Source organism: Chaetodon trifascialis, chromosome 11 (genome assembly GCF_039877785.1).
Source record: "Chaetodon trifascialis isolate fChaTrf1 chromosome 11, fChaTrf1.hap1, whole genome shotgun sequence".
Lineage (NCBI taxonomy): Eukaryota > Metazoa > Chordata > Actinopteri > Chaetodontiformes > Chaetodontidae > Chaetodon > Chaetodon trifascialis.
Window position 1 is genome coordinate 22,406,631 of NC_092066.1, and position 23,365 is coordinate 22,429,995.

The window sequence follows — 23,365 nt, forward strand, 5'->3', positions numbered from 1 at the left end:
TAAGATGAGTACTTTACTTTTGGTACGTTAAGCACATTTTGTTAATACTGGAGTACTTTTAAGGATTTTTACTTGTAACAGAGTATTTCTACACTGTGGTATTGTCATGCTTACCTATATAAAAGCTCTGAATACTTCCTCTCCCACTGAATTTGTTACAGTTTGAGTCACAATCAATTTGACATGCACAAGTTGCGCCTTTAACGTCCCTTTTTCTGACTTGCTGAAGTACCTTTTCAGTTCTTTTGTGTTGAATTTGTCCGTATGTAATGTTATGCTCTCCTTCTCAAACACATGTCGAGCCAAGTGTGTATTCACCTTTTAATGTATTCATAATTTCAGGGAGTTCAGCCACTGGAAGGTGAACAGCCTGGCAACTGAGAAGAGAGATTTCTTCAAAGCTCCGTTGCCCTTAGCACCAGAGTTCCTACGCAACCTGCGGTTACTGGGGCGACGACCAACCCTGCAGCAAATCAACGAAAACCTCATCAAGAAGTACGGGACCCACTTCCTGGTGTCTGCTACCCTGGGAGGTAAGAAAGGACTGCAGGTGACACACTCACCTTTATTCTTGGGTTAGTGAAGTGTTGGGACACACCAAAAATAGAAGAGCTACTCGTTTCAGGTCTCAGAGGAATTGACTGAAATGCACTGAGCCTGTATTAGTGCAGTGCTGCAGAAGTACAGGATCTGTGTACTGGCTGTTGTGTTCAAGTTAAAATGTCAAGTGAAAAGCAGAAGTGGCAGAAACACCACACCTTGCACCTGCGGCATTCAACCAAGGTTGTTTTCCTGAGTAATTTTCCACTCATCCATCCCTCTGATGAACATTGCACACAGCTGTAAGAGCATTACAAAGCAAAATAGGGATTACACTGACCCGTTTCAGCATTATGTCTCTTTCTATTGGTTTTCTTTTTCACTGCCGATCTCTGAAGAGAGAAGGAACTCACAAAACAGCCGGATCGATCGTTGGCGCCTCACAAAACGAGACTGGGACCTGTGTTGTGTTCGCAGTGACGACCTCATGATATTGATACACTGCTGATCCTGGTTATCACATACAGTAGCAGCCCAGATATATGAGTACATTTTTGCAGTTGGCAGTTTTTTATGAAGCGACTTGTAGAGAATTGATAGTGAGTATAAACATTCCAGCATCCATTTCATCAGAGTCAGGGGGAGATTTACGAAGCCAGGGTCCTCAGATCAGTCAAACCCCATAATATACAGTGAAAATATAAAATAGTAAGGGATACTTACTCACTCATAAGAGATATAATGGACTTTAAATGATGACGAAACACTATCGTTTGAAACCGACGTTACCCATGCATCTTTTAAAGCAGGCCATGTTAGCTACCACCCGTTCACACGCTTCACACAGGAGACAAACACACACACATCCTCCTAACAACCTCTCTGCTGTTTTAGAGATGTGTTAGGTTTGCATCCACAGACATCTAACTTTGGTGCCTCGTAACACTGGATGTATGCGCTGGAGCATCAGCGTGGGAGACAGAGCAGAGATGAATTCGGTGGCAGACTGATAGTTCGACTCTATATGTAATTAACAGCCTCAGCTAAATGGGCTGAGCCAGTCTGCATACTGATTAGACTGTGGCTGAGTGAATGCACACATCCCCATCTGTAGTTTTCCCTTTGTTGCACACTGATTTCATCTCTTTCTGTCTTATTTTTATGACTCATCAGCTGTAGTTACATTGAGCTGTGAAGTATATTTTTTTTTCCAAAAATGATGAAGTAAATAAATTCTTAATGACTGTAAAACTGACATACATCCACCTGAAAAATGTTTAGAATCAGTCAGTAATGAGTGAGGATTGGGTAAGCTAAGCAAAGTGATACCTGGTGATAATATCTCATATTTCTAATATTTGTTTTCTCATTGGTCATTTCTGATTTCAGATTTCAGACACTACACTAGGTGCAGAGTGGCACAGCAGTATTTTTTACCTCTATAAAACACACTGAATTAAACTGTGGGATTGTGCTTGTCATAGACTCTGGCCCGTCTATAATTACCCACTCCTCTACCCCCTGAAATTAATGTTGAAGTAAAAAGAAAAAAATAAGCTCATTCACAATTAGTCCATCCACTGCAGTGTGTAGTGCTATGTGTGGAAAGTTACTGTGCATATTGAGTTAAGTTTTAACTGTAATTTGTCTGTATTGATCTTGTGGCACTAATGTATGGACTGGATTAGACAGCCTCTCCACCGCCACATGAACAAAATAAAGTTTAAAAATCCATCTTTCATCCAGATGTGGTTGGATTGTTGGATAAGTCTCACAGAAAGACGTTGCATGAATTGGTTCAGCAAGAAAATCACATTCAAGAAATAATGTGAATCTTTCATAAGGATAACAGTGTAACAGGTGCATCAGCCTCCCACAAAATGTACATTTAAAAAAATATCAATCTATCCCTGAATTCCATCCAACAGCATTGTTAAAATGAATGCATTAAATGGATATAGTGACAATATTTCCATAATGTGAAATAAGAAGATTGACAAGATTCTGAGACAGGGAGGAGGACCTCAGTGCCTTTGAAGGAGAGCTTCCAATGAGTGCTACAGGGTGAGGCCGTATGAGAGAGCTCAGTGTTTCTATTGCCAGGAATACAGACAGTTTGAAAACAAAGAAGAAGAAGAAGAAGAAGGAAAAGAAGAAGAAGAAGAAGAAGAAGAAGAAGAAGAAGAAGAAGAAGAACCTAGAGCAACACTGTTGAACCCATTCCACACCTGATTTTTCAGCATGTGGCTTACAAGCATTTAGTTAAACAGAGCGAGTGATATTGATCAGGAACACTTGCAATCACTCAATCATATATTATTGTTTTTAAAGATGCTTATCGTTACCCGCCTTTTAAATGAGGACTAGGCTATGGCTTCATGCTAATAAGTCCCAGATTCAGTCCTCTGCAGACATATATATATATATATATATATATATATATATATATATATATATATATATATATATATATATATATATATATTTTAAGGCGAAAAAAAAAACAAACCCCAAAAAAACTTCTACTTCAGTGTGTTCAAACTTCTATGACTCAATGCCAGTAGCACTTATAGTGATTCTGACTCTTGGGGATAAAACTCCAGAGTGATTCATTTCAAAAGAGACCAAAGCCATGCATGTCCTTCAAATGGTTCAAGAACAGCTGTCAGCTTACTTTGGGGATGCTTTGCATCGGCATTTTATATTATTTCATAAAAAACTTTATGTTTGTAACTGATCAGTGTGTGTGTGTGTGTGTGTGTGTGTGTGTATAAAGAGAGCAGCGAAACAGGGAGGCAGACACATGATAAATACTATGTAACCACTACAGGCTATTTTTCCTGTGACTTTAGTGCTAATTGTTCTACAATTGTCCGATGAAAGGGAGCGAAGCGAAAGCAAATACATTATCTGCATTGCAGCAGACAAACCACAAAACCACAGCGAGACAGTGAAGCCCTGCCAAAGATATGTCAAAATTAGAAGCAGAGTATCACTCGAGTTATTCCAAGGATAACATCAGCCTTGCTCTGGTATGGTGGAATGTTACAAAATAAAAGACCTGTCAGAAATGTTCCCTTCACATTACAGAGAGGATTTCATAATTTATACAATAATGTTCCAAAAGAAATTAATAGTTTTTAGTTTACTTTTTTCAAGGCAGTACAATAAGGTGACTTAAAACTGACTAGATTCATTTTTTGATTATTTATCCACAGGAGAGGAGTCTTTGACCATTTTCCTGGACAAGCAGAAGCTGAACAAGAAATCGGAGGGTAACAGCAACAGCTCAGTGGTGTCTCTGGAGCTGCTCCATCAGCTGGCTGCTTCCTACTTCACAGATCGAGAGAGCACCCTAAGGCGACTGCACCACCTCCAGATCGCCACCTCCGCGATCAAGGTACTGTACACGTGCATGCATTAAGTGCCTGCTTACAGTATATATCCACATGCATATTCTTTACTTTGAAGCAGTGCCGGAAAATGAAAATGTCTTTCTCATTATATACTGTAGCACTAATGCAAATGCACTCTTTATTTGCTATATGTAGACTTGAGTTTGTAGTTCTCCAGGTCCACAAACAACCACCCATCAAGGCAGACACGCAAACATTAATGCTCCTATAAAACTGTCGCTCTGGGATATATTACTCCATGCTGCACCTATAACAAATAGTTCTGCTTGCTCTCAAGGTATGCACACAATCTTTTCTAAAGATTATTTTCAAGGTGCATCATTCCTCAAAGGATGCGGGAGAGACGAGGGGGAGCTTGCAAGGACATTTTTTAAAATGGGCAGGCTGGATTAAAACCAAAGTGTATGCACTGCAGCCCACAGAGGCACTAAAGCATGGCAAATGTCAAGTTTCTTTGAGGTCCCAGTGAGAAAAGTGTATTTATGCATACTGTACTCTACTGTATGCCATCTGGACTGGGTTACACACTTGTGTGCGCTCTCCTGTAGGTGTATGTGCGCTTGTATCGCATGAGGGTTAAAACATCTGGCAATTTGGGCCAAAAACTGTTTGATTACAACACAAAGTGGCTGTGACTGTACAGTTTGAAGTGGTTTTACACCTTCTTTTCTAACACATAAGCCAGTTTGGCTCATTTTATGGACCTGCATGCTCAACACTCAACTTGCCTTGACATGGCGAATCGTCATTTACCCCAAATCCCCCATCAGGCTATTACTAACTCTTTTCATCATTAATTGTAAAGAGGAACAGTTTTGTTGAAAATCCACTGAAAGAAAACAGAAAAATAAATCCTATTACCTCCTCCGCCTGGTTTTACCTTGTATAAATCCTTTTTTCTTTTTTCCTCTTGGTAACTCTTGGTAGGAGCAAAGCATAACCAAGCCATACATTTTCCACATTGGAACAGATCTGTTGACTTTCATGCGATGACAGCAGGTGTGTGGGTGGGTGGACTGTGCTTTCATGCTTCAACTTAAATAGCAAATCAGACTGAAATGAGTAATTGCTAAGTGTCAACTTTGCGTGTACCTTGGATAAGGTGACTCATTTCCTAGCGCTTTTGCTGAAAACGTGGCATTTGGCGCAGTCGTGGTACACAGAGGTGCGACTGACCTTTTTTGTTGCCAAGAGTGACTTTAAAAGGGACACTGAAGCACTTGATTATTCAAAGAAGCATTTTCCCACAAAGCCTTGATGGTTGTATATGAGAAAGAGCGAACACAAAGGCCTCCTGATTCGAATGAGAACATGAAGTTGGATTTTAATGACTGAAAAAAAAAATCGCACATTTTCACAACATATTAGCTACAGGCAGTCCTCAGTCTGAAAAGAAAGAGAGGGTAAAATAGATAACCTCTACATATTCAGAGCAGCACAGTTTTTAGATGTATTGACAGGCTTCAACACTGCAAACCAGCACTTTAATATGTAAGCAAAAACAATAAGGTAGAATTTCCTTGCTTGCTGTAGTATGTCATGTATGAGTGCTGCATCTCAGTCAGAACAGCTACAACATAAACCTGAATTAATTAAATCTTGCTCATTTTGGTATATTTGTCTCTATGGAGAGAGGCTAATGAGTGACTGCTGCACTAAAACAATCTGTTATCTTTCGCAAAGAAGTCAACAATTGTAAATAATTAAATGGTGACCTTTATCTGTTTTCAACATCAGTTATTCTGTTTTCTCTCCATTTAGAGATATTCTGTGAAATACACACTGTAGAAATTCAGCTGCACACTGCCTCTCATGCCTATTAAACAGCATGTCTTTAATCAAAATATTTCTAATTCATCAGATTCTGTGGTCTGGTTTCCAAAGTAATGCATAATTATGTGTGATATTGATGGAATTTAAGCAGAATTCAAAAGTTGCACAGATTTGACATGAAAAGACATATTTAAAGCAGAGGAAAACAGAGATATCCTTGAAGCAAAAGCTGTTTTATTATACAATTTGAATTGATGTGATTTTAAATTAAAAGCAAAATTATATAATGCTAATAAAGCGAGTTGGGTTTGAGATGAAACAGGGCAGGATTTGCATTTCAGAAGAAGTATATCAGTTAAGATGAATTCTGCATTATTATGTCATCTTGGGGCCTTGTCTTGTAAAGGGGCCCTGTGTCAAATCTTGTTTTAGCATTTTGTTACAGAGCAACTTGACAGCAGCTGAAAAGTTTGTTTCTATGGTTAAACTTCCAGGATGTCTCAAAAGAAGGAGAGAAAAACATACTGGAGAGCCTCTTTGCTTTATAAAGAAAAAGCAAAAAAGCAAAAAAGCAAAAAAAATCACACTGAGTACACACAAAGTCACTTATGCAGTCAAGAGCCGGGATGGCTGCAAACAAGATGGAAAAATCCAAAGTGCTATCATGTCTGTGAGTTTTCTTTTGAAACTCCTTTTGAATTTGAATTTGTTGTGTAGCTTTTCTGCTTCTTCAGTGTCTGTGTTCAGGATCTGTTCAACCATGTAATATTAAAGCCTTTTCATTATACTCGGGAGGAGGATTTTTACTTCTTTCTTGCAGTTGGTCTCCACTGCAGTGTGACATCACTTCAGTGTAGTTACAGGTGCCACCGCATCAGTGATGCTGACAGATGGTTAGACACTGCTCTTCAGTCAGGTGTCAGGTTACTTGTCAAGGGATACACACCATGAGCTCAATACGCTGTAACCAGAGAGCTGTGTTTAATCAGATGTTCTCCAATTCACTGACACAAAAAGAAAACCTGTTCCGAGTGAAGCAGCCAACTGTAACAGTTATTTGGCAATTTGGTGAATTTTACCTGCCAACAAGAACCACGAGTTTTCTTTTCTCTTCAGGGCTCGGCCGCTGTCAGTAATTAGTAAGTTGCAGTTAAAGATTAATGGACAATGTATTGAACATGTTTCAGAAGTAAAAAATTTACTTCTTCTCACTTCTTCATATTTTAGTGTCATGTTAGATCCACATCTAATATTAGAGAAACATTTTGAAATAGTGAGAAATTTTACAAAACCAAACTTTCTCACTAACCTGACTGGTTAGAGACTGTTAACCATTTATGCAACAAATAGTTTTATGCAATCATTTTCACATCTTATTTATTGTGTAGCGTCTTGGTCACGAGCAGCTTATACAACAATCAAGCCTACTGAGATGATATACACAGTAATTGTGCAAATGATATTTTGCACAGGAAGTTCTCACTACATTGACGTCTTGGCCTCTCAGGGTTGTTGGCTGTAAAATGCCCTTTGTTAAATCCTAATTTCTCTTGTTCTGGGGGATCGACATGTGGAACTCCTCAACCACAGGACTTAAAATGGATCATGACTGGGATCTTTAAGGTCAAGTTGAACAGTTTTTAGAGAGGGATCAGTCATGAACACTAATGAACCAGCGAACATAAGGCAAGCCTGTTGCAGGGTATTACACCCAGCCATAGAAAACTGGCTGGGTACTGGGCCTGTCGGCAGAATGGGTTGGGTAAATGATAATAATGGGGGGACTCGAGATCAAATTTTTTTTTCCAAGAACCCTGAACAGATTGATCCAGCCATGGTGATGATTTAGTCAACAGAAAGTTTTTAGTGAACTCTGGTTTACAAGAAAAAAAAAATATTTTTTTAAGTCTTACTCTGCAAAATCACCCTTTCTGTGTGTTCCCATCAGAAAGTGAAGAAAATCACAGTCAAACTGGCCATCAGGGTTACCAGGAGAAATCCCGGTGGGCCGGTCGCTCTGTGAAATGCTTGAGCAGACCATTATAGTTGTGGTGGGCTTGTCTATGGTCAAAAAAAAAAAAAAAAAAAAGTCCAGGGCCATTTTTTAGTGCCAGTTCATCCCTGGTGAAAAAAGGACAGAAAATAGGAAGAATTTCTCAAAAATGCATGATGGGATATTTCCACAAAAGCCACTCTACTTTCCCTCGTCTGTGCTGCAGACTGAGTAACACCAGCTGTCAGCAGCAGGGACACACCAATGACTCTCCCAAACTCTTTTAAAGGGTAGAAAGTCCTCCCATTCACCTACCTCATACATTTCCAGCGGTTTTGTGATGGATAAAGCTTTAGTAAAAGTAACATTAATATGGGGAGAGCTAGATGCAACGGCATAGCATCAGGCAGGGAACCGAAGCTGCCCCAGAGGTATCGTGTGCCAACGAAGAAAGGAACAGAGTTATCACAGCCCGAGCTTAAGAGACTGAGGAAATCAGCCTACATTGCATTTCAAATGCTGCTGCTGTCAGGTGAAAACGTTAAATCCCAACAAAGAAAAAGAAGACTGCATTTTCTGTTTAGCAAGCAAACGTATGGAATTCAGCGTGTTTGAGTATTTTTGGTTTTAGGTTGACATCAAAATAACCTCCATTCAACGTCAGTTTTCCATAGTCATGAATCAGAAAATGTTCCCATATTTCTGTAAAATCATCCTGATAACTTCCTTTCACTGTCAGTAGCAGAACTCCACAATGAGCCACATGCTCCTGGTCACATGCTGCACTGTTTCTCACCCAGAGGTACTGAGGGGTCTTAAGCAGCTGCCACAGGATACGTGGAAAGACTGTCGCATAGCTCTTCTGGTAAAAGCTAAATTGACAGCTAGACAAAATGTTCAATTGGTTGCAACATTCAGCCTCTGACGCTCTGTGGCAGAGCAACCACGGACCCATACACTGACACTAAACACTGAGCAGTCCAGGATTTGTGTGTCTTTATACGGCACAATAATAATATAAAATAATATCCACTTTAAATCAGAGGCCAACCTTGACCCGGTATCACACCAGCCATGATGCCAACCAGTCTGTTGATGTGAGTACTCAGAAGTCATGACTACATTGTTCCATGAGTACTCACGGCTCACACCACAGCCATCTTTGAACTCAGCATTCAGCTATATGATCATGAGTGACTACATGACTGATGGCATCTTTCACAATTGTGACGCAATTGTAGTGACAAAATCTGCCCACAGACAGACAGACATTCATGTTCTTGCCAAACAGCTGATTTATCTCAGGCCAATAATGACACATTCTGCATTCACAACTAAGCAGGTTTAATGTTGGCATATTGAATAAACTGTGAACACCTCACCTGTTTTGCTAAACCCCTCTTCTCTCATGTGACGTGTTCCATTGCACCATACACACTGAACAGCCACGGTGACACACACACACACACACACACACACACACACACACACACACACACACACACACACACACACACACACACACACACACATACACACACACACACCTGATGAAGCAGATCAGCTGAGTTTTTGACTGGTAAACTCCTCATGAATGATAAATAAAGATGCCTTTTTCCAACCTTTAGCTTTGATTGCTGCTTATTTAAGTCATGAATTTGTAATGTTATCAAGAAATACTTTATATTTGAATACACATTTTTGTCATTTATCACAAAAAAAATCATATGTATGTGTATACAGATTTAAACATTATGCAAGCTATGTATTTGTGAATTCATTCTCATCAGCATTAATAGTATAATATCACATTAAAATAAAAACATTTTAAAAGTAAAAATGCACAAATGAACCTATCCATTGCGACAGGAATAAAGCAGCTTTTGTCCTTGATGACTGACAGGCAGGTAAATAGTCCTTCTCTGTTCCAATTGCAACCACCCAGGGTTTTTGTACACCCGCCTACACACACGCACATACAAGTGCACTCAAAAAAAAAAAAAAAACCACACAGCTACTCCCACTTGGAGAAGAGCATCTTTTACATGTTTCTGCTAAATGAGGACTTCTGGTATGCAAGCCACCTGCTGCGCCGTGTTCTGCCAGATCAACTCATCACCCAAGAGGAAGCGATGCTGAGTGGGATGCACTTGACCTGTGTCCATGTACGCCTCTGGGCTCTGTGTCGCCGCAGCGCTGGGTAGAAGGTGGGAGGGAAATACTTTATCTTTATCTCCAGCGATGAAGTGGAGGAACCTCAATTACAGTTTCAGTTTAGACTACAGTTTTCTTTTGACCAAAAAAGCCCATCTGTATCACATGTGTGAAATCTGCTGTTTGGAAATGACAGGAAATGGCCCTGTATGATGCACAGGAGGACATATTTTTACCACAGCACTGCAGTTGTCAGGAGCCAAAATCAGCAGGGAAACTGCAGTCAAATGCTTTACTCCTCTATAAAATCTCATCATGTCGGAGTAAAAACAACTTTGTACAAATGAATGTTTTTATTGACCAATAAACTACATGCAGTGATAGAAAGATAACGTTGAAGCTTTATAATTTTATCTCTAAATCTTCGCATGCTTGCTGTTACTTTAATTTCCCATATGCCTTTGTGGTGTCAAAATTATATTTGACTATGTCATATAGCAGGAGAAACTACTTGCAGCTGGTTAATCTAGCAGTTAACATGGTCTGTCTCCCAGCACCTGTCTTAATCAGATCTCAGTCACAAGCCCGTGTCCTTGACTGATGGCACATATCTTTAAAAATAGGTCACAAATACCTAGTTCAATTTCTTCAAATGACTAATAACTTCCTGAAACAACTGGGCACTGTGGCTTTTAACATACTCTGCTCAAACAGGAAGAAATGCATGTCTTGGGGACTATTTTCAGCTCTGGATCAATACCCGTTTGTGCTCATGAGTATTGCATGCAGCATGGTGTATGTGGGACTGAGTCAAAATGTGTCTTTGTTTAAGCTAATGAGGGAGTATGTTTTTAATGGACAACAACGGAGCACATAGGAATAAGATAACATGCAATACTTGTTAGGATCAGTTTGCTGTAAGAAAGGTATATGTGTTGGTCACTTTATTAGGTTGACCTGTGCAGTCTGCTGCAATTTATCCATCAGCTCAGTTATAAATTGTACATTGTTGGGAATGTGTGAATTCAATTCAATGATGGTTTGTTTCTGAAGTCATACTTCAAGGTGGTGTTGTACTGGGCTGGATTATATTGAAAGGTGTAAGAGGTTACATCTGCATAAGAATGCAAATAACTTAAATGATTGTCCTAGATCATGATATGATTGCTGCAATAGGAACATTAACACATGGCTTTACTCCTTTGCAGTGAAGACACAGTGAAAGATTACATTACCTGATGTGGGAATGTCAAAAAAAAAAAGCTTTTAGGGTCATAAGAAAACACACACCACTCTGCCATGTTTGAATAATGCACATTGTTGAATAAACATTAAAAACAAAATGGTCCAGGCTGAACAGTCCACTTAGTGGAGGGCTCTTGAGAGTTTTCAACAAAGGCAGTGGGGGGTGGCAGCCCTCAGGTGGATCACTGAAGCTGCTCACATGAGTTACAGACAAGCACAGTGTGTATTCAGTGTACCAGTGGAAGTCTGAAGTTTTCATAGTTTCTGCAAGCAAAGAAATCAAAGATTAAGTGTTGGTTATGATGGTAAGAAAAAAGTCACAATCAACATTAAGAAACAGAGATTAAGTAATAACTGAAAAAAAGAAGAAATTCTTGCATTAAAGTGATTCTTCCAAAGTCTATTGTATATTTTGAATATTAAACTTTTGCCCCGCTGCACGGTGGCGCAGCAGGTAGTGCGCGTGCCTCACAGCAAGAAGGTCGCAGGTTCAATTCCCGGGTCGGGTCTGTGTGAAGTTTGCATGTTCTTCCCGTGCATGCGTGGGTTCTCTCCGGGCACTCCGGCTTCCTCCCACAGACCAAAAACATGCTCATTAGGTTGATTGGTGACTCTTGACTCTTGGTGACTTGAAATTGCCCCTAGGTGTGAGTGTGAGTGTGAATGGTTGTGTGTATGTGCCCTGCGATCGGCTGGCGACCGGTCCAGGGTGTACCCCACCTCCCGTCCGTTGACAGCCGAGATAGGCTCCGGCCCCCCCACGACCCCGAAAGGGATAAGCAGCATAGAAAATGGATGGATGGAACTTTTGCCCCCTGTGGGCTTGAAAAGTGCCCGTGAAACATTAATATTCTTGTCTTTCATGGAGACGACTGTGGTCTGCTTGAACATTAGAAACGTTAACAAGTATCGAGCTCATACTCCTCACAGTATGTAGAGTTACATGAGCTGCAGACATTCAGTCCATGTGCATCTGTAGTTCGTGATCATGACTTCAGCATCATTGTGTTGCTACCAGAGGTGGGAGTAAGTCACACATGCACAAGTCACAAGCAAGTCTCAAGTTACTGTGCTGAGAACCAAGCAGGTCAGGTCATTGCTCAGGTCAAGCAAGTCAAGTGCTAACAAATCCTGATCTCTCCCAGTTTCCATATTTGAATTAGCTAAAAGACAGCGGTCATGAAAAAAGAAGAGGTTTATTTTCAACATTAAAAAAACTGCAGAGAGAGTTGCAGAGAGTTGGGAGTAAGTTTCATCATGGCGACGACTGCTAGTTACTTCTATAAAGCAACAAACAAAACAAACCGTGTTAACAGTGGTGCAATGTAACTGAGCACTTTAGGTACATGCTAAGTACAGGTAGTATAGGTGGTGTATTCTAGAAGATTTTTTGTTATAGGTGTTAAAATTCTCTGACAGCAATCATTAAATCAAATGCTGTGGCAAAAAAAAATCCTGTATGACTGTAATAACCCACAGGCCTGTAAGTAACCCTTCCAATCATTTAATTCAGCCCAGATGAAATTATTTTACTCAAGTAAGGATATTGAAGGCAGGACTTTTACTTGTATTTTCACAGCGTGGGATTGCTACTTTTATTTATAGTATTTCTAAAACCAAATCACAGAAACCAAAACTGAAACAAGCAGTGGATACATCGTCCACCTCCACCTAGAGTGACTGAGGGTACGCTCCAGTTCTCTCTGATATTTCCTGGACCCTCGCTGGAACCAGAAGTCATTCTGGTCTGCCATCTTGAATGCTGTCTGTCAGCTCTTATTTCTGCTCTGGAGAGTGAGGAGGGATCTCTGAGGAGCCATGAGCGAGGACACACGAGAGCAGCTTTCACAGAAATGTGTTCGCAGCCGACATGCCCCCTTATCAAATATCAGTTACTGATTGGATGCTGCGGCTGATTGGACTGATGTAATGCATCACAGCATCACTGGAGTTTCATACCAGAGTGGAGACAAATAACAGATTAAACTCAACTGTATCATTCCCAAGTTTTCTATTTCATCTGTTTTCTGATTCACTGTCGAGTTACAAAACTGTTAATTGTGGATTTGAACAACAAAATACCACAAACAACTTTCTTCACTGATGAGAAAGATTTTTCTTTTCATGATCTGTTATTTCCTCCATTAACTTTTATTATAGATGCAATTAAAGTCAGAGAGGGTAGGAAGGTCTGTCAGTCAGGAAGAGACACTTCTTATATCATTTATCATCATTTCCATTCAGTCACATGAGGCTAATGAGCATCTGGGATATGGGTGACATAATATCAATTTCCCTGCAATATGTATCCTAATAAACGATTTCAAGTTCAAAAAACACCATATTCAAAGTCTGGTGTTAGTAAATAATGAATTCACACTCAGAATATCAATATATACAGATGTAAATCATGAATAAATAATATAAACACATTCTGCAAGTAGAAATGGTTCCTGTGCCTCTGAGCAGGACACAGTATAAATCCAGAATGCAGGTTGTTATTCATGTGCAGCTGTTTGTTAAACAGGTAACAAGCTGCAGAGAGAAAACACTGCTGCTCTGATAGCTGTGTGCTGTTAACAGTATGAGAACAGTGCACATGTGGAGACACCAATTCATCAAACATCTCCACAACTGTTAAAGCTGACTGACTGATGATCAGCAGCCGCGTCCATCAGAATCGGACGTAGCTTTACGTGACGCTTCAGAGGAAAGGACATTTCATTTCTCTAAAAACATATTTCGTCCTCTCTTCTCTCCTCACATGCTTCCCTGCATCTCTCCATGCGTCATCACTGGGAGGGACTAAGACACAAGGAAAACATGCAAGTGAGCGTAATGGGAATACAATTTAAGAGAGTTGAGATGTCCTCCATGATCCATTATGAGCATATGCTGACATTAGAGCTCAAGAGGACAGGATTTCTGCACAGATGTAACAATACTGGTGGCAAAGAGTTTCCAACAGAGCAGGCACACAACTCAGTGGTTTATTAAGAGGCACTTACATCAGCAGAGAAAGGGGAACAATGCCATGCCATGAAAAAACTAAAGTTATACCTTTAACCACTTAGTCCTAACCATACGGCTGTGTTAGCTAGTAACATGTCTGCACAGTTTTATCAGTTTTATGGCCCCAAAACAGTCACAAGATTGTCTTGTACATTAACAATATATTTTCTCAATAAAATGCATAATTGCTTTAAAGCCAAGTCTAATGTACCTTAAAATTAGTATAGCTAATGTTTGGTCAGCCAATAGGTTTGCCAAAAAAGACACATTCACACACCTTTCTGTGGGCTTTGTAGTGACGGATGAAGTTGGATGTTGCGGTGCTCATCTTGCATACTGCTGTTCTCCTCTTGCTACCATCATCTGCAACATAATCATTGAATCAAAATGTTATTATTTTGGACTAGCTCCCTCTATGGTTGTTGCGTCATTTGTCGGCCTCTGCTTGTCTACTGCGTCCTAGTAGGTTGCCAGGTTTGCGTGCATTGCACTAGAAATCACTCAATCATGTATCAAAAACCTTCATCCCTCCATCCATTTTCTATGCCGCTTATCCCTTTCGGGGTCGCGGGGGGGCCGGAGCCTATCTCGGCTGTCAACAGGCGAGAGGTGGGGTACACCCTGGACCGGTCCCCAGCCGATCGCAGCAAAAACCTTCATGTATTCAAAAAACTTCTCAATATCTAGAAAAATGCAAATATTTTATAAAAGAAGTCATGTCCTTTTTAGTCATCAAGTCTTGTGACTTGATTCCCCACCTCTGGTTGCCATCCAAAGCAAAAATACATTGTTAGATGCCAAGCTTCTTTCAGGACTAAAACTATTTTATAATGACAGCAGGACAATTTCTTTACTTTCTGGTTGGAAATATTAAAGGCATAATATCCAACTTTTCTGCATTTAGATATCTACAAATATTTTGCTGAGTTGTGTACTTTCCTTACTCCAAATGTGTCCAACAATGTTCAAACCAGAGAAGTCATATTATTGATGATAAAGGTGCGTTTCATTTGCTCACCTTTCATTGGCATCATAGCCCCTTTACCACTTGTAGTTGCTATAACTTCAAGGTAAACATGGGGAACGGGGATATGTGTGAGCATGGAAGCTGGCGAACCAGCTGGCTAGCCACCCTATTGTTTACTATTTTGTTTACTATTGTTTGTTTTGCCAATCGTGATGGAGAGTGATTATTCATTGTCGTCAGCAATGGCAGGTTTATAACACTGAAAACAACTGCTCCCATGATGCCATGCTACTTGACATTTGAAAAGCTCAGCAGCAGTGACTCTTTCCAGAAATCATGACGGGTTACTCAAGATAATCCAAAAACCTTGCTGTGAGCAGTTTCATGTTGGAACTATTTTCAAATTCACTTTAGAGGTGTGCATCTACTCATTGATTTTATTTTGTTTTCCAGGCAGCTCTCGCTCTCTTCTTGCCTCTGTGTATATTTATTTGAAGTGCAATCATACAACTTCAACATAAGTGCAAATTTACCAATCAAGTTTGAACATTTTCAACTTGTGCTGATACCTCTTGCATTAACTTCATTAGCCACAGGCTGCCTCTCATTTTTCCCTTTAATTTAGTGTGTACACACTTTTAGAATGAGTGTAAGTTGAACAGAGAACTGGCTTTTGTACTGTAGTCAATACAACAAGATGAATGCGATGCAACAGTTGAGTCTTTTTCATTATTAAAGCAGGGATTATCTGTGCCCGCAACTGCCGCTTAAACAAGTCAAAACGGCCTCTTTCACTAATCTCCCTTTGCTTCCCGTCTTTATCTTTAGCTAATCTTGAATTACATCTCAGTGACATTTGTGTTTTTCAAGATATCTGAGAGATGTTTGAGATGTTTATCTTACGTGGCGCCTTGAAGGCTGGCTTCCATTCTTTTTTTTTTTTATAACAGATGCTATCTGAATGCCGAGTGTGACGATGAGAGGAACAAGGCTATTTTAGGGATGGCAAATTCAGGCTGCATCATTTGCCAAATTGCGTGATTTAGCTGGAGAATGGCCTTGTATCCATCTTCTTACTCTAATTGTCTGGATGAACTATGTGTTGTAATGTGCTTTTTCTTTACTTTTTCTGTCTTTATCCCATACTTTTTGTATCATGCTCGATCTTTATATGTTTCAGTCTGCTGCACATGTTTTCTGTCTTTATCTATGACTTTAATCCCTCCTCCTGTATGGATCACTCATTATTGTGTCTGCTCTTTATTTCTTCCTCAATAAGCAGCCCGACAGAGCATCTCACACAACATGTCAAGTAGGATATTACTTATGTGTCATATTTTCCGTGACATGTATCTTAGAGGCACTATTATCCAGGTCAGATGCTTGTACTACCATGAATATTGCATTGACCTTGATAACAGAGATTTCAGGGACATCTCTCAGCTCAGAGAGTCACTCCTGCAAAAGAAAATACTCTTTTTAATTCCTGCTGAGACACAATATAACTGGAAGGGGCTTCAGTTTTCTTTGTTCTCCATAGAGGAAGACAAAATGGCAGAGTAAGCATGTATGAGAGCCTGCGTTAGGAAGTTATGAAAATGCAACACGACACACACACACACACACACACACACACACACACACACACACACAAACATCAAACACACAAATAGGGCAAACTGTCGAAAGAAAAAAAAAAACCTCGCAATCTGCTGTCTTAATCAGGTAAAGGTGAAAATGAGCTATAATTAGCGATTAACATGTCACGTCACTGTCTCCTGTACTGCATATTTCTTATGCAAATCTCACATACACATTTTACTAAACATAATGTTATGTGAACATAGTACCCACTGAGGTATCCTGATCCAGGCACATTTTTTCCAGTCTGCTTCATCACTTAGAGTGAGCTGCATAGCATGAAACAGATGTAAACACTGGCCAAACAAGACTGTCGTTCCACCAAGAATGACAGCATCAGTCGTTTCGTGTGTGCCCCAAAACAACATGCACTTACTTTCAAGTGACAAAGCCTGTGATGGGAGCAAAGGAAGTCACTTACTGTCGAGCAGGGCTTCTCAACATTTCATTCAAAGGTCTGCATCTGATTTTTATTCAAGGTCAGAGGTCCAGAACAATTAGCTAGAATAAAATAACATTTAATCAATTAATTAGCATCAGATCTCTTGTGACTGGGGAAGCATGAAACCGTAGCAGACGACACTCATACACATTCTTACGACTGCATTTCCACTAGTTATTGTGTACGAGAGCTAAGGAGACACATTCATTGTCCGTGATTTAGGAGCTGATAGCAAATTCTCTGGTGTGACGCTAATGTGTGAACTCAGCAGCAGCAACACACAACACACTTTACATTAGCTGACATCACCATGACCACAATGTCAATGATGGGGGATTAAGCCACAGTAAAACCGTATTCATCTGAGGACAGGATCGCTAGGAATGATCTCCAGCTACACTGAATATTCAATATCACTACAATAGTACATTTATTTAAAATAGAAAACATTTTATAGTCTAGGGTTAGGGTTAGGGTTACCCTAACCCTTCATTCCTAACATGAGTTTTGGCAGGGGTCCTCAACTGCAGTTGTCCAACGGCCAGAATTTGGCTGTGGGGTCGAACTTTAAAGAAAACAAACAAAACAAAACAAAACAAAACAAAACAAAACAAAACAAAACAAAAAGACTATTATTGTTGAATAATTTCACTTTCTAACAAAATTAATGTTATTTTTATGAGTCTGTACCAGCGTTAACAGACTCCTAAAAAACAGGGAAAATCCATTATGATAACTACAGTAGATACTGAACTAGAAATGACCTCAGTGCAAAATACAAAACCCACAGTTCATCTACAAATGAATGAGACTAAAATCTGCTCTTCAGGATTCCAGGGATCAAATAAAAATACTCAGTTTGAGACCCAATGCAACAGTTTGCCAACATAAATAAACCTGACACCTCTTGCATCTCATGGACGAGCTTTGTGAGTCACATGACATAGTCTCTATCTGAGTTCATTTATATTCTGTGGGCCGGTTGGGAATGTGGCAGGCTGGATATAACCTGTGAGCTGCCAGTTGATGATATTGGCTCTCTCTAGATTGACTTGCTGTTCGGTCCAGATGTGAACAGAGGTCCAGACTTTGAGAAGGTCTGCTGTAGTGTGATGCAGTCCACTTAAGGTGAAGGTCCGTGTGGATGGCAAAACATTTGAAAACTGTTTCCTGTTTCCAGCCAGCAGTCAGGTTGTTATTTTTAAAGGATGACCACGATTGCTCCCTAACCTTAGCCACAAGCTTAGTTTTGTTACAGTACCATGAAGACGAAGGCCCCCTTACCTTAACAAACTCTTTATTGTAACCCAGTCCACTATGTTTCAATAAACCCGACCAGTCATCAGACATCAGACCTGGGGCAGGGTAGTCTTCTATACAGGGGTACTTGTTAGTTTCTGGGGTTCTGAGCAAAATTTACTGGTACTGCTATGTGAAAATAATTAGTACCCAAAGGCAACAGGATACATGCACAATGCAAAGAGAGTGGGAGGAACTGGGTCAAAGGCTCAAATTGGCCCTGTAGTCAAAAAACAAGCAATGTTTTCTTTCCCCATAGTTTGTTCGCTTAATTAATTCTCAGAAAAATAAAATGAATGTAACATTTTGAAAGAAACATGCATCATAATCCAGTTGCTTTCAAACACACACATGCGACAGTGGTTATTATCAGACTTCACAACCACACGACTCCTGAAAGGTATTCCACTTGGTGCGACCTTCCCTTTGTAGCTCCCAGTTTGCTGCTGCAAAGTTGAAATCATCTCTCGCTAACACCTGCGCTTCCTCTCTCTCCCTCATGTTTCTCATCCCTCTCCCTCCCTTCTACTGTTCTCCACGAGGCAGGCGGCACATTGTGGGCAGCTGAGGCTGCAGGTGTGGGAGGGAAGCAAAAGATGGCGAGGGTTTTCTCAGCTGTCAGAGGGCTTTGCCACATCCAGTCCTCTGCCTGCCTTCACATGATCCGCCTGCCACGAGCTCTGTTCTTTACTGCCAGAAACAGAAACAAACATCTGCCTCATTCACTGCTAATGTGGCATAATAAAAAAAAACAACAACAACCAAAAACATATATTGTAAATAGATCTGTCCTTCCTCTGTTTCCTAGGTAACCGAAACAAGGACCGGCCCTCTCGGCTGCAGTAACTACGACAGCTTGGATTCAGTTAGCTCGGTGTTGGTGCACAGCCCAGAAAATAAGATCCACTTAAAGGGTAAGGTTGGAAAACACACACACACACACACACACACACACACACACACACACACACACACACACACACACATACACACACATACATTCTCTCACACATATTCATCTTAAATTCATGTGCAGTCACACATATTCGCACTGAGGGGATCTGATTTTTCACACACACACTTGAAACACACACTGCCGCCACCTCCATCTGCCAAGCCTCTCACCTCCTGTGTGTAGTAGTTGGCCGGGATGACCCTTTACTTTATGCTGCAGTAGTTTATATGTCTCTTCTGCTTGACTGGCTCTCAGTCTCATGGGGAATCTGTTATCTTACCAGACTGTAGATGGACCGTATCCAGCCACACTGACCCCCACCCTAACCCCTCCAACTACACTTGGAACTCACAGTACACTAGTAAAGCTGAAGAGGTAAAACTTATCACCAAATTATTACCAAATGATGGGGGATAGCAGTGGAATAAGAAACCTGTCTTTCAGATTTGGCCATGCTATAAAAAGAAGTCTGGGTAATGTTCTTGACTTAATAACCTTCTTAAGTTTGCAACTAATTGTGCAATTCAGTTTAATGTGCAGTGTAATGTTTTGCAGCAATACTTACTGTACTGCTTATCTGCATTTACTTTGTTGCAAACAAGCCAGTGTCACAATGTCAGCCTTTAGTTAAATGAACTGTTAAGAGTCCATCTACTAACTCATTTCTTGTGCAGGTTCACAGATGATAACTTTTTTTACTTGTATGTCCAGCAAAACACACACAGTAGGATGCGTGTTCAAAAGGCGAGTGATTGAATGAAACTCATAATTTTATGTCATGTTATGTAAAAACAAACAAGTAGCTTAAAAGGCTTGGAGCTCTTGTGTCATGTCGGTAAACTGGCAGTAAAGGCGAGAGACATTGCAGTGGTTTGTGTGCTTCTACTGTTGCTGTCTACATCTCTGATAATGGTGATCCTGATGTTGTGTGTTATGAACATTCCACTGATTGGATAGCGTCTGAAATACTATGCTGATACCATATCAAGTATCATAAACTCGCAGTTGACTAGTCATAGCAGAATATGTGCTACTACATGATATGATCAATTAAAACTTAAATAAATCTAGATGAAGATATATAGACAATACAGATATCCGAAGTATTTTCCTGAGTCCCAATAGAGATATTTACAAGGAACCAGTGTTTTCCACCAGCATAATGCTTTAAATTTGAATGCAGTTCCTTTCAGCACATCTGCTGTGTTCATGATAGAAAATTAGTTGTTATTTTGTATGCAAACAGAAATGGAATTAGCTAAAAGATCCACCTAAGGAGACTAAAGAGACACATTTCCTCATTTTCAAGATGATCGAACAAGTGTGTCTGCTTAGACGACCTCAGGTTATATGACTTGTTTGTTGGGTATATAGCTTTCATGGTCTGCTCATGCTAACTACCTTAATCCCATTTTTCTTGTAGGAACCAGAAAAAATACAACTCTTTATTTCTGAGGCAAAGCTCTGTGGCCTGTATGCAGATGTTAATAATTCAGCCGCACATACTACTTCTACCACTGAAGTGATGATCACAACATTCTTGAAGATTTTATTTTAGCACATAAGCACATACTGTAACCCATCAGGCTTGTGGGCAGACTTTCTAATGCACAATAAGATTAAAAGAGCATGAAGAGAAGAGAATATCAAAATACCATTATCCTCCCCGACCACCCAGCCTTGTCCTTTCCTTTAGGAGCTATCATATAAGGAATAAACACTTGTGCTGATCTGTAACCTCTTCCAAAAAGGAGACAAAAAGGGACCAAACTTTCTCGACTTTTAAGGTTGTCCTTGAGACTGTACCTAATCTCAGGTGTAAGTTATCACACGTTTCAGTGAGCCACAGCCTCACACTGGGTACTTCAGACATCTCCAAAGCTGAAGTATAATTTGCTTTTCTATTCTAAGGGCAAAGGCAGCACTGTTGTTGGAATGCAGTCAGTGTGCCCTGTGCTTCTGGAATGATGAGTGTTATCGGCATGAGGTCAGGCTGCAGCGTGGCATCTAACAAAGGAAAAAAAACAACAACAACAAAAAAAACCTTGCTTTCAGAGCAGTAACTATGCAAAACCTTAAATCTGACTGGGCAGCGTGAGGTTTTTTCTGACGTATGAATGTATCTTACACTTTCATTACACATATCTTGTCGAGTTAATATGCCCAGAACATACTTTATATTTATATTGTGTTATGTGACAGGTGTCACTCATAGGGACGAACTCAACGAGAATGTATCACTCCACTCCCCCTTGGCTCTGCGGAGCATTTTAGCATATTTCAGCTCTTTGTCTTGGTTTTACAGACCGCAGTTTCCAGCAAAATTCTAATAAACCCCACTCTACATGACCTGCCCACCAAATGACAGACAATTGGTCTCATGCAAGAACATTTTTGTATTTTTAACTTAAATCTCTCTTGCTTTTTTCTCTTGGGTTTGTCAAGTTTTCCAAGTCAGATTCACCAAACTCTGTTCACTGTCATAAATTTCTTGTTTCAGCTACCTGCTGTAGAGACAGTAGGACGAAAAAATTGGTCAGTGCCCCAACTTCTCTTGAATTGCTCATATGGCCACTTAAAAATGAATCTCTTCCTATGAGTGGGTCCTCCAAAGAAACCTATTATAAGCAATTAGATCGTTAACTTAGTGGACCAATTAGCAACTAAAAAGCCATACATTTCCCTGAGGAATTGGTGGAGACCAAACAAGAGATGGAAGGAGAACAATATTTGACTTGACTGTAAATTAGTGCTGATGTTCCTCAGGGTCTTCCAGATGTGAAAATAAGTAATGAATTGCTAATGCTTTCACCATGCCAACAGGTGATAATGTATACATTTTGCATTTATGGCTCACTCTGCTGCCCCCAGGTGGCCTAAGGAATCATTAAATGAGGAAAAAACATTCTTTATTGTGAGTCACCATGAACAACCAGCAGCTCTCATCAGACACTGATTCCTTCACTTTTAAGTCCTGATTCGTGCATGGAAATACCTCAGAAAAAGCACAAACACAGGCAAAATAACCATGTAGAGTCCCATCACGTACATTAAGAAGCTGGTTATGGAAATTGATTTTAAGGGCCTTCAAGTTTCAAAGGGATTTATAAATAATCAATACTGGTATGTTTAGTACAAGAAAATGACTCTAGACATCTCATTTGTCAGGTCCAGTCCTAGAGAAGTTGTATTAGTGGGTTCATTAAGATGCTGGTTAACTGTGTCTTTACTGAAATTGAATTTGCTAAATGCACTTCCATATATTGTCTTTTGAGACAGTGTATAGTCAATAGTGGAGCTCCCCTCTTCCCTGATAATCGTGGCTATCAGATAGTGGTGTCAGGAGCAAAAGAGATCTTCACCTAATTTTCCACCTATTCAGTAATGCTGCAATATATGATATATTTGCTGTATGTTGATTTTGTAATGGAACTGGAGAAAAAGCAACCACAGCAACGTGCAAGGGTAAACTCTTCTTCTAATTCCAACCAATTAGACCGATGGGCTCCATTTAAGTGCAATTTCAGCACTTTATCCTGGCAGCCCCTTCAACAAAACTTACAGTAGGTCATTCAAGTTGTTTCTGCCTTTTGTAGCACTGAATAAAGTCTGTATTTTGGTGCCTCGTGTCAACAAATAATTACCCACTACACAGGAGAAACTTGGATATTTTCAACCAATGAGAGGATATTTTCCAGCTATAACTGTCAAATGTTTGCCTCCATTAGTGCTTCCCAGTAATTCTGACACTCATCCAATTCCTTCATGGAAACCTCTCCATTGTGACAGGATTTGTGTTCAAGCATCTGCACCACTGAAAAATCATAAAAGAAAAAAATATATATTGGAGTTAAAGGACAGAGGAGTGTTGTATCATTTTGCGGTGATATTGTAAAAGTCTAAAGCTCCATGCTGTATGTTCTGAAGG

At 40.0% G+C, this 23,365-nt stretch overlaps 1 protein-coding gene across 3 annotated transcripts in view; it reads left to right on the forward strand.

Moving 5' to 3' along the window:
• brinp2 (bone morphogenetic protein/retinoic acid inducible neural-specific 2) overlaps positions 1-23,365 on the forward strand; it is a 226,834-nt gene that overhangs the window by 133,258 nt on the left and 70,211 nt on the right. For all 3 annotated transcript variants that reach the window (XM_070973808.1, XM_070973809.1, XM_070973810.1), the window contains 3 exons: positions 343-533; positions 3,759-3,940; positions 19,291-19,396. In XM_070973808.1, coding sequence (XP_070829909.1) covers positions 343-533; positions 3,759-3,940; positions 19,291-19,396 — 479 coding nt within the window. The remainder of the gene's footprint in view (positions 1-342; positions 534-3,758; positions 3,941-19,290; positions 19,397-23,365) is intronic.